Here is a 14,598-nt window from a genome sequence, read left to right as displayed (position 1 = left end):
GTGTTTTTTCTTCTCTCTTTACTTTTCGCGGGTTTTGTTTTGTTTTGTTGTTGAATGTGGCGCTAAAGTAACACGTCACTGTCGCAAACGGTTGCGCCGCATCAGTCCCCATCAAGGTCCGACTCATGTGTGAATGCAAACTAAAACAGTTCCTTTGGGGAAGGACAGTTATCAGAACAAAATTCGAGGAGGACCGTTCTTAAAACTGTTCTGTACGAATGCGGCTATTACCGTGGAACCCGACACCACTATGTAACCGATACTACTATGGAACCCGACATCTGGAAGATGACACACACTTCTACTAAATGAAAAGAAAAGACTGTGAGGGGTTAATTTAGGATGAGTTTATATTGTGTTTATTAAAGAATACAACAAAGTCTTTTAGATGACTTTACAAGTTAAAAGGATGAAGGGGATACAGCAAAGAAAAATAACGGGAAGGACTGTTTTTGATCTATTTACCAAGATTTAAATGTCTCTAACTGTCGGAGTTACTGTAAATGGTTGTTGGACTGTGGATGAACCTCACCTCTCCCAATGGCAACTGGGATAGGTTCCAGCCCAACCTGAACTGGATTAAGCAGGTCTAGAAAAGTCATGGATGATTGTAAATGTCTCTTCACAGCCAAATGGTTTCTCCTGTGTGGACACGTTTCTTAATATTTGGGTGAAACTTTTTCCTCACTCATCAAGAGCAAAACTTTTCTCTCCAGTGTGGACATTCATATGTCCTGAAAGGTTTCCTCTTCCACTAAATCTTTTACCACAGCCACAAACAAATGGCTTCTCTCCTGTGTGGATTCTCATGTGGCTTAAAAGAGTTCCTTGCCTAATAAAGGTTTTATCACAAACTGTGCAACAAAACGCTCCTGTGTGGACTCTTTTCTTATTAACAAACTTTTTACCACTGTCAGAGGAGCTGAAGGATATTTTGGCAGCGTCAGAAACGACATCATGTTTTACACTTGACTCATGTACCATCATCTGTCCCGAATGTTTGTAACTGTCCTCTGTCCTCGGGCTGAGGTTTCTCTTCTGTGTGGACTCTTATATGAATCTTCAGATGTTCATTTCGACTAAATTTTTTTCCACAAACATGACAACCAAATGGTTTTTCTCCAGTGTGGACTCTCATGTGACATGAAAGAGCTCCTTGTGCACAAAATTTTTTCCCACAAACATCACAGCCAAATGGTTTTTCCCCAGTGTGAACCCTTTTGTGTTTCTGGAGATGTGTTTTTTGTTTAAATGTTTTACTACACACCTCACAGACAAATGGCTTCTCTCCTGTGTGGACTCTGATGTGTTTTGAAAGAGTTCCCCGGTCACGAAATCTTTTACCACAAACATCACAACAAAATGGCTTCTCTCCTGTGTGGACTTTTACGTGTTTCTTAAGATTTACGTTTGTTTTAAATTTCTTTTCACAATCATTGCAGGCAAAAGGTGTCTCTTCTGTGTGGACGCTCATGTGTCTTGAAAGAGTTGTTTGCGTACTGAATATTTTATCACAAACAGTGCAACAAAACTCTCCTGCGTGGTATTTCATGTGTCTCTTAAGCTCGGCATTTTCTATAAATCTTTTCCCACAAACATCACAGCTAAATGGTTTCTCTCCTGTGTGGATTTTAATATGTCTTAAAAGATTTCCTTGCGTGGTAAATATTTTGTCACAAACAGTGCAACAAAACAGTCCTGTGTGGAATTTCATGTGTCTTGAAAAAATACCTCGCTCACGAAACCTTTTACCACAAACATCACAGCCAAATGGTTTTTCCCCAGTGTGGACCCTCATGTGTGTCTGAAGATGTGCTTTTTGTGTAAATGTTTTACTACACACTTCACAAGCAAAAGGTTTCTCTCCTGTGTGGACTCTCATGTGTTTAGAAAAAAATCCTCGCTCACGAAATCTTTTCCCACAAACATCACAACAAAAAGGCTTTTTTTCTGTGTGGATTTTCATGTGTTTTAAAAGAGTTCCTTGCCTATTAAAGGTTTTATCACAAACGGTGCAACAAAACGCTCCTGTGTGCACTCTTGTGCGTGTCTTATTAACAAACTTTTTACCACTGTCAGAGGAGCTGAAGGATATTTTGGCAGCGCCAGAAACGACATCATGTTTTACACTTGACTCAAGTACCATCATCTGTCCCGAATGTTTGTAACTGTCCTCTGTTTTAGGTCCAGATTTCTGCCAATAATCATCATCACTGACTTCAGTCTCAGAAGAGTCTGACGTCTTGTCATCAATATTTGGTTGTAAATGACCGTGTGGATCTGGTTTTCTGGCTGGTTCTGGTCCTTCATATTCCTCTTCATCAGTTTCTGTTTTCATCTGTTCAGCTGAGCTGGTTGGAGTCTCGATTTTATGAAACTGTGAGGGCTGAGGTTTCTCTTCATCTTCACTCTTTACAGTAACATCAGTGAGCCAGAGCCTGCTGATATCAGTCTCTTCCTGCCCATGAAGCTGCTCTTCCTCCTGATAGATCCAGGGGTCCTCCTCTTCCTCCTTAATTTGGACGAGTTCTGGGTCCTGCTGGTCCACACTGGAGCTCCAGGGAGCCTCTTCTTTAATCACCAACAGCTGCTTAACATCTGCAGGAAACACAAATATACATTATATTACAACACACAACTTAGTTTAAATGCATTTATCCTGCTCTTCAACAGCTTGAGTATTATTCAAGATGTTGCTGGTCCTTTTCAACAAAACAACTGAGACAACATGAGTGATTTATTTATTTTATTCCACAAGCTGCACCAGAAGCGAGTGAAATTGTGTGAAGTGCTGCAGAGGAATGATATGACGGCTGCTAAAAATCAAACTTATGAAAAGACGGTTCTGATGGTCATGTTGAAGGGAACAAGACGGTGTAACTGTTTGAATCTTAGACAGGGATTCTCTTTGTGGAGTCTAAATGTTCTCCCTGTGCTTGTATGGCTTTTCTTTCCTCTCACACTCCACTAATGTGCATATTAAGTTAATTAGTGATTGTATATGACCACGTGTATGTGTGTGAGCACCTGTATGTTGTGGAACAGCTGTTGTTCAACTTGGAGACTGGAAGGATTGAGAAAATGTGCTGTATGTAAAGAGTGCATGATTAAAGTTGTGAAAAATAAAGTGCAGCCTCTTCGAATTCTAAGGTTTAACATGTGATGAAAAGAAAAGGGGAACAAACAGCATTGCTGTCGGCTGAGGTGGTTCATCTGGTTAGGATGCCTCCTGGTCACCTCCTTTTGGAGGTTCTTAAAGTGTTAGTTCGCCATTTTGCACATTAAGCCCTGTTTGGGGGTATTCTGGGATGCGTTAGAGATGTTCTGATCACAATTTGGACATTTGGTGCTGAACGGAGCATTTAGGTATCCACTGCTGCAGCCCCCCCACCTTTGCATTGAGTCAATGACCACTCAAGCAAACAGTCATAAAACGGCATTAAACTTTCGTTTTCAGAGACATGAAACTCACCGTGTGGTCTGTGATACGTTGGCTCGAAAATCACAGCGAAATACGCTTCCAGAGAAGTTATATTACCATTATTGTCCGTCTTCATTGATTTGTATTGGTTTGACTAGTATTACTCCGCGCGCTGTATGTCGCTGGATGTCTTGCTGCTGCTATTCAACGGTGTCCGGAAAAATAGGTCCACCAAATGCTAAAACAACTGTTAGAAGGCACATTTCGCTGCGATTTTCGGGTCAATTTATCGCTGTCCACCACTGACCACACGGTGAGTTCCATGTCTTTTCAAACGAAAGTTTAATGCCGTTTTATGATTGTTTGCTTGAGTGGTCATTGACTCAATGCAAAGGTGGGGGGGCTGCAGCAGTGGATACCTAAATGCTCCGTTCAGCACCAAATGTCCAAATTGTGATCAGAACATCTATAATTCACCCCAGACTACCTAAAAACAGGGCTTAATGTGCAAAATGGCGAACTAACCCTTTAAAGAGATGTTTCGGAGTAGATTCACCCTAGGGTCATTTGAACCGTGACATCCAGCCAAGTAACCCACCCGAAGTTTTTCCGATCTTGGCTGAACATCAGCTGAGTTACTGAGTTATCCCGAATAGCTTAGTACAAGCGCTAATGGACCCTGGCAGTATCTCCAAAATTACCACACTAAAATCACATGCTATGACACCAAACTTCTACAGTAGTACAAATATGGTCTGTACTCACAAAACCATGCATTTGGAAGTTTGTACATAGTCCAGAAGTTTATTATTATCAACACAAGCCTAATAGCTTCTCTGCTGCTAAAGCTGCATCGACGTCACTTCCTTGATCTGGGAGCTTCAATGTAAGATGAGGGTTGATCTACTACTGTAGACAACAAAGCAAGGCTGCTCAATTTCTCCATTGATAAAATAAATTCACAACTCTACAACATAAAAATTCATGTAGAATATAGCATATACTTTGTTGTCTACAGTAGTAGATCAACCCTCATCTTACATTGAAGCTCCCAGATCAAGAAGTGACGTCGACGCAGCTTTAGCAGCAGAGAAGCTATTAGGCTTGTGTTGATAATAATAAACTCCTGGACTATTTTCAAACTTCCAAATGCATGGTTTTGTGAGTACAGACCATATTTGTACTACTGTAGAAGTTTGGTGTCATAGCATGTGATTTTAATGTGGTAATTTTGGAGATACTGCCAGGTTCCATTAGCGCTTGTACTAAGCTATTCGGGATAACTCAGTAACTCGGCTGATGTTCGGCCAAGATCAGAAAAACTTCGGGTGGGCTACTTGGCTGGATGTCACGGTTCAAATGACCCTAGGGTGAATCTACTCCGAACCATCCCTTTAAGGCACGTCCAACTGGTAGGAGGCCCCGGGCAGAACCAGAACTGGAAGGGTTATACATTTCATCTGGCCTGGTGACACCTCAGGATCCCCCAGGAGGAGCTGGAGAGTGTCGCTACGCAGAGGAATATCTGAGTTTCCCTCCTGGACCTGTTGCCTTCTGTGTCAAATGTGTTTGTCTATTGAAGTATCACTAATAATGTAGCACAAGTGTTGTTTTTGTAAGCAAATTTAATACTGACGACCTCTCTGCAGTGAAAACCTTGCACATGCACTGTGGTGTTTAGTTGTAGGTTCATTTCCCCACTTACTGAGATCTTTGCGGTCTTGTGTCTGCTCCAGTTCTGATGTGGATGCTGCAGGTATGGGGGGCACCAAACTGAGTCCTCTGGGGTTATCTGGTTGGAGGATCCTCCTACGAGGCATCCCTGCTGCATCTGAGATTCTCCTCTTCACAATCCTAGCTTATAACTGATGTTTTTTCAGATTTTAGGATGTACACGTTAGATCTTCTGCGGTTTCTAGCACAGCTATCTGAAAAGGTAAATACACAAAAGTCCACCATTCAGCCAATTATTCATTAAAACAACAATCTAAATTAATTTATGTGTCTTCTGCAGTGATATTCAGATGTTAATCTCTGTAAAGAATAACCACAGTTATACATATGATACATCACATACGAAGACACAACAGTGAACATCAACTCTGAAAGAAAAATACATCAATCAGCAACTTTATGTTTGTTAAACACTATCTGTCTTGATGAGTCTGGAAAATTTACAGGTGACAATGTTGGATTCTTCAGGCTCAAATGGTCGAAGAGTAGTTCAGAGAACTTGAGGCATCATTTTCACACAGATTGTCCCCCAAAGAGTCCAGACTGTAACCCTATTGAGAGCCTTTGGGATCTGCTGGAGGAGACTTCATCATTAGTAGTTCAAGGTAAACACAAGAAACTTGTGCTAAAGGAAAAAAATAAAAAATGGACCAGACTCAGTGAATAATTCCCTATAATATAGATCAGTGAGCAGTGCTGACCAACATGTCATTGGGGTCATCAGGTGGGAACCTCCTTTCATCAGTGTTTCATCTATTTGGGCCCAGGACACCTCCAGGAGGCTAGACAATGACCACTGGCGTCCCAGAGTCACCCCCCCTAATGCCAGCCATCACTGCTCCTCACACCACAACAACCATCTTTTTTTTTTTTCAGTCACAAGCTACCTCAGCCTCTCACCAACTGCACACCAGTCACAGCGGGGTGGGGATGCAAACCCTGGTTCGGGTAGGGGGTAATGAAAATATAGAGGGTGCCAGAGGTGGAGGCAGGACAAGACACACTAGCAGATTCAGCCGACAAACTCACCTAAACAGTCCTATAATCACTAAAAATGCCAACAAAAACAAAGCCATACAACTCACTCAAAGCCAACTCACCCAAAATGGCCGCCTGGTTTCAAAAGGCTCACATGGGCCAAACCATCCACTTAAATATCTTGAACTTCTTCTTTGCTTTTTCCAAAAGTCTGTTTTCCCTAAGTGCTCCCCCTGCTGGGCCCCCAGCTGCTATTGCTTCTTCTAATCCAAATCCACTGACTGGACTTTACTGCCTCATCTGACACTTCCTTCACTATTTTCCTCACACTCTGTCCACTTACACCCAGCTCCCTCAACAATGAGACAACAGACTTGGCAACAAATCCTCTACATCCTACTTCCACTGGACAGATTCTAACTTTCCATCCCAGGGCTCCAGACTAACTTTTTACACTGGTTGCACTGGTGCGCCCAGCACAAAAGTTAGGTGCACCCAAATTTAAAACGCATTGCATTTAACACCGCAGTTTTACAGTTTCACTTTATTCATTTATTTTAAAATCGGTTAACTAGCAATATTAACTAGCAATCTGGTCAAAATAAAGTTCTTTATTTGAAGCACAATTCTACAAACTTACTGAACTTAACTTACTGAGAAAGTGTTGGTGCTTAAAGTGCTTCACTGGCCTGAAATTTAAACTTAAAACATCTCAAGATAAATTAAATAAAAAGTAAATCTAAATTAAAATTGATTGGATTGAAGTGTTTTAAGGGCTTCAAACTGAACATCTCAATGTCTTATGGACTATCCTCCATTGCAGTCACATGCCCCTCGGATGGCCAACTCCTGTAGTTGGGTTAAATATATATAAATATATATATCAGTATATTCACCGGTCTTCCTCTCCTCAAGATACGGCCGTACACACTGACGCATTCCTGAACGATCAGGAATGCCATGTATTCACTGTTCGCAATTAGCACAGATGTCTTTTTTTTTCAATGTATCTGTGATGACTCCTATAAATTTTGCGCACGCGACATCATTGCTGTACGTCGGGTTTATGTTCAAGCCAATTTTCTTCTGAAGAATTATTTCGGACTTGAACATAGTGAAGGGAACTTTTGCAATATGGTCGGCAATGTTAAACTTGATTATCATCTCTGTTTGCTGCTGCCTGCCGCTGAAAGGCAGCGGGGAGAGGGGACACTGAGCAGGTAATGTGTTTCATAGATGCGTTGTGCTTTTTCAGCGTTTCAATTCGAAATCTATTAGAACCAGTCACAAATGCAGTATTGCCACACTTTACAGTAAATGCAGTGCATTAATCGGCTTTTATCGGCTTTACTGTATTTTAGCCAGGTAAACTGGTCAAGCCACTCTCTTAGAAGTATATACACCATACCCCGATCGTATGTGGCTCATTATCTGATGCTAGCTCTGGATGCTAGCTCATTATCTGATGCTAGCTCTGGATGCTAGCTCATTATCTGATGCTAGCTCTGGACCTGTGCCTGACATAACGTGGGAGGTTGATGGCTCCGTGTCAGAGCATTGGTTGTGATTATTTTCGGACGTATCAGGCCTTAACTTAACCACAAAGTTGTCAATCGTTCTTTTCATCTTATCACCTGCGGCTACATCCACTGTTTATCTGACGAGCCGAGGTTCATCACCTCTCTGTCTGACTAGCAAGCACGTGTTCAAACGTACACACGTACACGGGCCAATCAGAGGGGGGTCCCTGTGCAACCTGAGATTTTTTTAGGCGCACCATTGAGAAAATAGGTTGCATGTGCGACCAAATTGGTCGCACTCTGGAGCCCTGCATCCTCGCTGCTCTGCTTCTGCCCCCAACTCCACATACCTAAGCTTTTTCCTTTCATATGCTTCTGCTACTAATTCCTCCCAAGAAACAGTCAGCTCTATGAAATAGACTCTCATTCTACTCCTAGACCACAAGACTATATAAGGCCTTAGATTTGTAGAGGCTATCTCCTGGGGAACAACAAGCTTATTTCCTAAATCTAGCTGCATCACCCAATCACAAGCATCCTCCTAACTGCCGTGCCTCCTTATCGTCTTTTTAACTTTCTCCCCCTCTTGAACAAACTGAATTGCAACTCTCTTCACCTTAGACCCTCCTAAGTTTACCTGCCTTCGTTTATCTTCAATACCTGCAGCTAAGCTTCTTAATACTTGGTCATCTCGCCATGTATACCGGCCTTGTGACAGACTAACCTTACAACCTGACAAAATATGCCTTAGAGTTGCAGAAGAAGATATTGGTGGAAAACTTATGAAACTGTGAAAAGTGCTTATCCACACTGGGATTGTGTGGATAAGCACTTTATAAGCTTATCCACACAATGCCACTGCCAATGCTGTAGTCAAAGCCAAAGAAGGTTCAACAAAATGAGTTTTTCCATTTTATTTTTTGTGTAATATTTTTCTCACTGTGATGACTCACCTGTTTGTTCCACAAGAAGCATCAGTGCAGGAGCTGTTTTTTGTGTTCATGGGAGTCGATGCTGTGGGACGTCTGTCACAGCTGGAGAAATAAACAGAAACAAAGAAAATAAGCGCTACATGACACAGTGACATACCTCTGTTATACATTCTGTATATTCATGCGAAATTTCATCATTCTGTGTAATAAATGTGAACAAAACATTACAGGAACACATTTCTTCATACAGGTTATGTTTGTGGGTAAGACATCGATACATGTAAAAAAAGTCCAAGACTTTAAGATCGCATTACTGGTTAGAACTGGACTGAATAACAGGGACAGATGAAGCTTCTCTGCTTGTCAGATGTTACATTACATACACGTTTAAGAAGATAAAGGTGAATCATTTCCGTATATGGCGACACGAGGATTATTACCAGAGGTGGGTAGTAACGAGTTACAATTACTTGAGTATGTTTTTAAAAAAAATTATACTTCTAGGAGCAGTTTTAAATCTCTATACTTTTTACTTTTTACTTGAGTAGATGTGTGCAGCAGAAACTGTCCTCTTACTCCGCTACATTAGGCTACAATGAGCTGGTTACTTTTCTTCTTACCTCTTTGGTATTCTACGCCTCATTATTTTTATCCCCCCGCGTATGCCTCATTTTAATGTTTTATTCTGACAGAGAGAGAGACTTCCGCCAAAGGCTCTACCACCTGACTGTGTTCCACCAATCAGACGCAGCCGTGCAGTCTGCTCACGTGACCATCCTCAATCTCAGCGGCGGGACGGGTTAGCTTTACAGTTTACAGTCGTCAACGACTTCAAATACCTGGGCTCATGGGTCAACTCAACTGAGCAAGATCTAAAAGTGAGGAAGGCACTTGCATGGAGGGCCCTGAACGGTATGGCCAGTGTGTGGAACTCCAATCTCCCCTGTCAAATCAAACTCAGCTTCTTCTACGCGACAGTAGAGTCCATTCTCCTTTATGGCTGTGAATACTGGACCCTGAAGCCAACCCTAGAGAAGTCCCTTGATGGGTGCTACACCAGGATGCTGCGTGCAGTGCTTAACATCAGTAAGAGTGCACATGTAACCAACGAAATCCTGTATGAGGGAATACCAAGGGTGAGCGATAAGATTGCTGTAAGGAGAATGGGACTTGCAGGACATTGCCAAAGGCACCCAGAACTGCCAGCCAGCAAACTGGTGCTGTGGGAACCATCACGTGGGTGCCGGTTAAGAGGACGTCCCACACTAACATATGTGGACATACTCAAGAAGGACGCAGGGGTCCAGAGTACCAGCGAACTGAAAAGATGTATGGAGAATCGGGAACACTGGAAGCAACGATGGAAGGCTCGTCTGAGGACGACCTAGAGAGAGTCGTAGCAAACAAACACAGAAACAGATGAAAAATGTCAGAACCAACGGTGGGAAATGAAGACGCAGACGAGGCCTCATACTGAAAGCATGTTTACCTTACAAAGAGTGAGAAACAGCAGCTACATTATGTGTCTTCTGTGTCAACCAAAACAAACGCACATTTCAGCAGAAACTCAACATCTAACTTGAGGAAACATGTAGCGCTAAGTTTCCTAAACTCGTTTTTCCCCCCATGGATAGGTGAATGTTTGTTTTTTAGGTTACATATGGGTTACATATGTTTTAAACATTTCCTAAGTCTCTTTTATTTTTTATTGGAGTTCTTGAATTTACCTGGATTAATTTAATTTAAGCTATTTTGTAATTAATTAATTCATTCTAATTTATTTCATCAATTGGATGAACTCTAATTGGCCTAAAGATGATTATTTAGTATTTTTGTCTGTCTGATTGAATGCTTGTGTTAACAAATAAATCAGACGTTACTCAACATTTCATAGTCAGTTTATTTTTAGAGCACATCTAAAACAACCTTAGTCAACCTAAGTGCTGTACAGAAGCAAAAGCATGATAAAATAATCATAAACACTACAACAACAAATACAACACAAGAGATACTAATTATTCAATATAAAACAAATTAAGATTAAAAGTGAAAATAAAAGTGAGTAAGAGTAAGTACATTTACTAAGTACTTGAGTAGTTTTTTTCCACCGAGCACTTTTTTTTACTCTTACTCAAGTAATTATTTGGATGACTACTTTTTACTTTTACTTGAGTACATTTTTGGCTACTCTACCCACCTCTGGTTATTACTAGGTTATGTATCAGAAGATCTTTTTCTTTTTACCAACAACGCCACCCTGGGTTAGGGCCAAAGGACCCGTACTAAAAGTCGATTATCAGCTCTTACAAAAGGACACTCATAGAGGGCAGGAGACAAAGTTCGATGATCACATACAAAATGTTATTGTTTAAAAAAAGCACGAGGTTTGGCACAAAAAAAAAAAAAAAGATAAGGGAGCCCAACTGAAAAAGGGGGTACAGGATGAGGCTTACCGGCTGGAGGAGGGGTAGACAAGGAAAAGTGTATCCAAACAGGAAGATGAGCATCCCACTCACACAGGAAAAACGTGACATGCACACAAAGGAAATCTTGAACGGGGATCTCACACACACGCAGAAGTAATAGGAAACGGGGTCAGCAGCAGAAAGCGAGTCGACCAGAGACGGCCGACAGGACCCCGAATCAAGCCCCCAAAGCAGCAACAGACCGGTGTTATACCGAGAAAAGCATCCTCATTCGCGGGGTAAATCAGGGGTGGATTATTACATTTATCCAATAAAGTTACAGTGAGAATATTGAGCTGATAATGGTTTTTCATTCGTTCATTTTTCCCTCATTTTTTCATGTGGAATAATAATACATGTACACTTATGATAATCTGACAATTACACATTTTTAAAGACAATTTTGAACTTATAGAAATTCACATCTGTTAATTCAATCAGGTAAACAAATGATAATGTAGTTATATAATTGCATTCTCTCTTTAAAGCAGGGGACCATCAGGGTATGCATTTTTCGGCAGTATGCGGAAGTATGCATTTCCGAAAAATGCATGGGGAATGGGGATGCACTTTTCGGCATAACACCGGCAGCGAAGCAGCGGTAACAAAGCAGCCGTGGCTAAATAGCCGTGAACTCCGGTTCCCAGTCCGGTTAATGTGCGTCCTGTCCAAAGAGGGAGAAGGGTGAAGAGAGTCGGCGTAGCGGGGAAGACAGCCACCACACACCATGCAACCAGCAGACTGCTGGAGGGGGAGGAGCGGAAAGGGGCTTAGCACCTGGCTACAAACAATTAGCAACGAAGGCTCACCATGACTCACCTGTGCTCTGGTCGGCGGTGGTAGACGGTCGATATATCGCCGGGACCAAGACGAAAGGGCCGGATCTACAAATGAGTTATGTTTGAGTTAGATTAAACGCTGACGAATGAACACAAACAGCAAGCTGTACTCCGAGGTGAGATGCGGGCACAACGAGCCGGAAGCGAGAGCTCAGCCGGAGGGACGCGGCCTACTTTTTCCTCTCTGCCTGAATGATGATTAGCTAATAAGCCAGAGAGAGCAAGGTGACACAGAAGCGGAGGCTGATATGGCAGTGATGCCTTGTACCATTACACGTGTACGTCATGGATGTATTATAAGTGGATACGGCGCCGCCGCTCAGCCGGTGTCGGTACCAGATCAGCTTGGGGTCCGTCGTCTGCTGATTACGTCACACAATACAGCTGTACGCTTAAATGGGAGTACATTGTGATTGGCTGTACGTCAGACAGTTATGATTGGCTCGGACAAACTACAGAGAAAGAAAGAAAGAAAGAAAGAAAGAAAGAAAGAAAGAAAGAAAGTGTATATATAGTACTTATAGTAAACAAATATAGTATATGTTCTTGTATTTATTTATGTTTAATTAGTCATTTATTAGTATTATTAGTTAGTAGTAGTATTTTTACTAGAATTGGTATTATTGTTGTTGTTAATAGAATAGAAATAGAATAGAAAAATACTTTATCTTTCCCCCAATGGGGGAAATTCAAATTCGTCAAGTAGCTCAACATTTTTTAAATATTTACAATGATTGAATTAACAACAATAAAACAACAATAATAATAATACTACTAACTAAATAATAAATGACTAAATGGCAAAATAAATACAAGAACATATACTATATTTTTTTACTATACTCTATTTTTTACTATAAGTACTAATATATATATATATATATATATACACACACACAGTCTTTCTTTCTTTCTTTCAACGTAGTTTGTCCTGAGAAGAACTCAGCAGTCACTGTTATAAAGCCTTATGGCTGTGGGAACAAATGACCTCCTGAAGCTCTCAGTCCTGCAGCCTCTCACTGCAGCTGCTCCTCTGTCCTGTCAGGATGCTGTGGAGAGGATGTTTATTGTTCTCCATCACAGAATCTAACTTCCTCCTCATCCGTTTCTCCACCACAGCACCGAGAGGGTCCAGCCTTCTGCCTACAACAGAACTTGCCTTTTTCACCAGTTTGTCCAGGCGCCCTAAGTTTCTGTCTGCAGTCCCCAGCAAACAGCAGCATAGAACAGTGCACTCTCAATGATAGTGTGATAAAACATGCACATCATATCACTGCAGACATTGTAGTGATATGAGTGACTGAGCCGTCTCAGGAAGAAGAGACGGCTCTGGCCCCTCCTGTACACTGCTTCTATGTTGGCAGACCACTCCAGTTTATTATCCAGCACCACCCCCAGGTATTTGCAGGTCTGAACAGTCTATCTCCCCTCCATCAAAGCAGACTGACTGGTATGGGGTTTTAGATCTCCTGAAGTCCACCGCCAGCTCTTTGGTTTTGGTGGTGTTCAGGAGCAAACAGTTCTTTTTGGTCCAGTCAGTAAAGGCCTCCACAAGGTCCCTGTACTCCTTGCACACATGCCACAACAGCTGTATCATCAGAATACTTCTGAATGTGGCAGGACTCTGAGTTGTACCTGAAGTCTGATGTGTACAGGGTGAAAAGAAAAGGAGCCAAAACAGTACCCTGCGGAGCCCCATTACTGCATTCCAGTGTTCCAGAAACACATTTCCACATCCTGACATACTGTGGTCTGGCAAACAAATAGTCTATAATCCACAATGTCAGGGAGGGGGCCACACCCATACCTAGAAGCTTGTCTTTCAGTATGGGAGGCCGTATGGTGTTTGAGGCACTGGAGAAGTCAAAGAATATGACTCTCACATATGAACCAGGCACATCCAGATAAGCATATGCCCGATGCAACATGTACAGAATCGTGTCTTCCACTCCTATGTGTTTCTGGTAGGCAAACTGGAGGGGGTCAAGATCCTCAGCAACCTGCAATCTCATGTTACGAACAAGGAGTCTCTCCAAGATCTTCATGATATGAGATGTCAAAGCCACCGGTCTGTAGTCATTCAGCTCCACCGGTTGCCCTAATTTGGGCACCGGTATGAGACCAGAAGTTTTCCACAGCACCGGGACTTTTTCCATCTGAATGCTCATATTGAAGAGCCTCTGAAGAGGGACTGCTAGTTGACCAGCACAGTCCCTCAGAAGCCTTGGACAGACTCCATTTGGGCCTGAAGCCCTCCCTGGCTTAAGTCTCCTGAGCTCAGCTCCAACCTCCTCTATAGTTACACAGAGGTTGTAGCGGAGGAATGGAGGGATAATATACAATCATTGTAAATATTTATAATTATTTTTTTGAGCTACTTGACTAATTTGAATTTCCCCCATTGGGGGATGAGTAAAGTATGTTTCTATTCTATTTTATATATATATGTCGTGTATGTATATACACACATATCCAACAGAAGAATTTTTTTTTTATGTACAGGAGTCCACACACATATAGTGAAAGAGGTCATTGCTGCTCAGCACACAAACAATTTACAAAAATGAAAATGAAGCTTCTCTTCAGAGTGAACCAAGGCCAAAATGATGAAACAAAACAAACTAGATTTTAAAGGTTTGGGGCTGGTGGTGGTCAAGGTATGGTACACACTATTTTGTAGGAAATATTTAATTTCTTCATAAACGCTCT

The 14,598-nt window shown here is 41.8% G+C and overlaps 1 protein-coding gene and 1 pseudogene across 2 annotated transcripts; one reads left to right on the top strand and one right to left on the bottom strand.

The window, feature by feature from the left end:
- The window catches only part of LOC142374498 (uncharacterized), a 74,442-nt pseudogene that overhangs the window by 39,221 nt on the left and 20,623 nt on the right, over nt 1–14,598 (top strand).
- On the bottom strand, nt 337–12,314 carry LOC142373585 (uncharacterized). 2 transcript variants are annotated; one of them, XM_075456907.1, is made up of 5 exons: nt 11,870–12,314; nt 9,870–9,969; nt 8,607–8,687; nt 5,127–5,349; nt 337–2,598 (listed from the first exon to the last, which is right to left on the bottom strand). In XM_075456907.1, the coding sequence occupies exons 4-5, from the start codon at nt 5,239–5,241 to the stop codon at nt 974–976; spliced, it is 1,740 nt and encodes a 579-aa protein (XP_075313022.1). In that variant the 5' UTR covers nt 5,242–5,349; nt 8,607–8,687; nt 9,870–9,969; nt 11,870–12,314; the 3' UTR covers nt 337–973. The 2 variants fall into 2 exon arrangements, with proteins under 2 accessions (XP_075313022.1, XP_075313021.1); XM_075456906.1 differs by lacking the exon at nt 9,870–9,969.

Source organism: Odontesthes bonariensis, chromosome 23 (genome assembly GCF_027942865.1).
Source record: "Odontesthes bonariensis isolate fOdoBon6 chromosome 23, fOdoBon6.hap1, whole genome shotgun sequence".
Classification (NCBI taxonomy): domain Eukaryota; kingdom Metazoa; phylum Chordata; class Actinopteri; order Atheriniformes; family Atherinopsidae; genus Odontesthes; species Odontesthes bonariensis.
This window is presented reverse-complemented; position numbering and strand designations above follow the sequence as displayed.

Coding starts and splice junctions, on each gene's coding strand:
- LOC142373585 (XM_075456907.1), bottom strand. CDS start 5,241: ATGCCTCGTAGGAGGATCCTCCAACCAGATAACCCCAGAGGACTCAGT. Junction 2,599..5,126: donor ACAAGACCGCAAAGATCTCA/GTAAGTGGGGAA, acceptor TGTTTCCTGCAG/ATGTTAAGCAGCTGTTGGTG.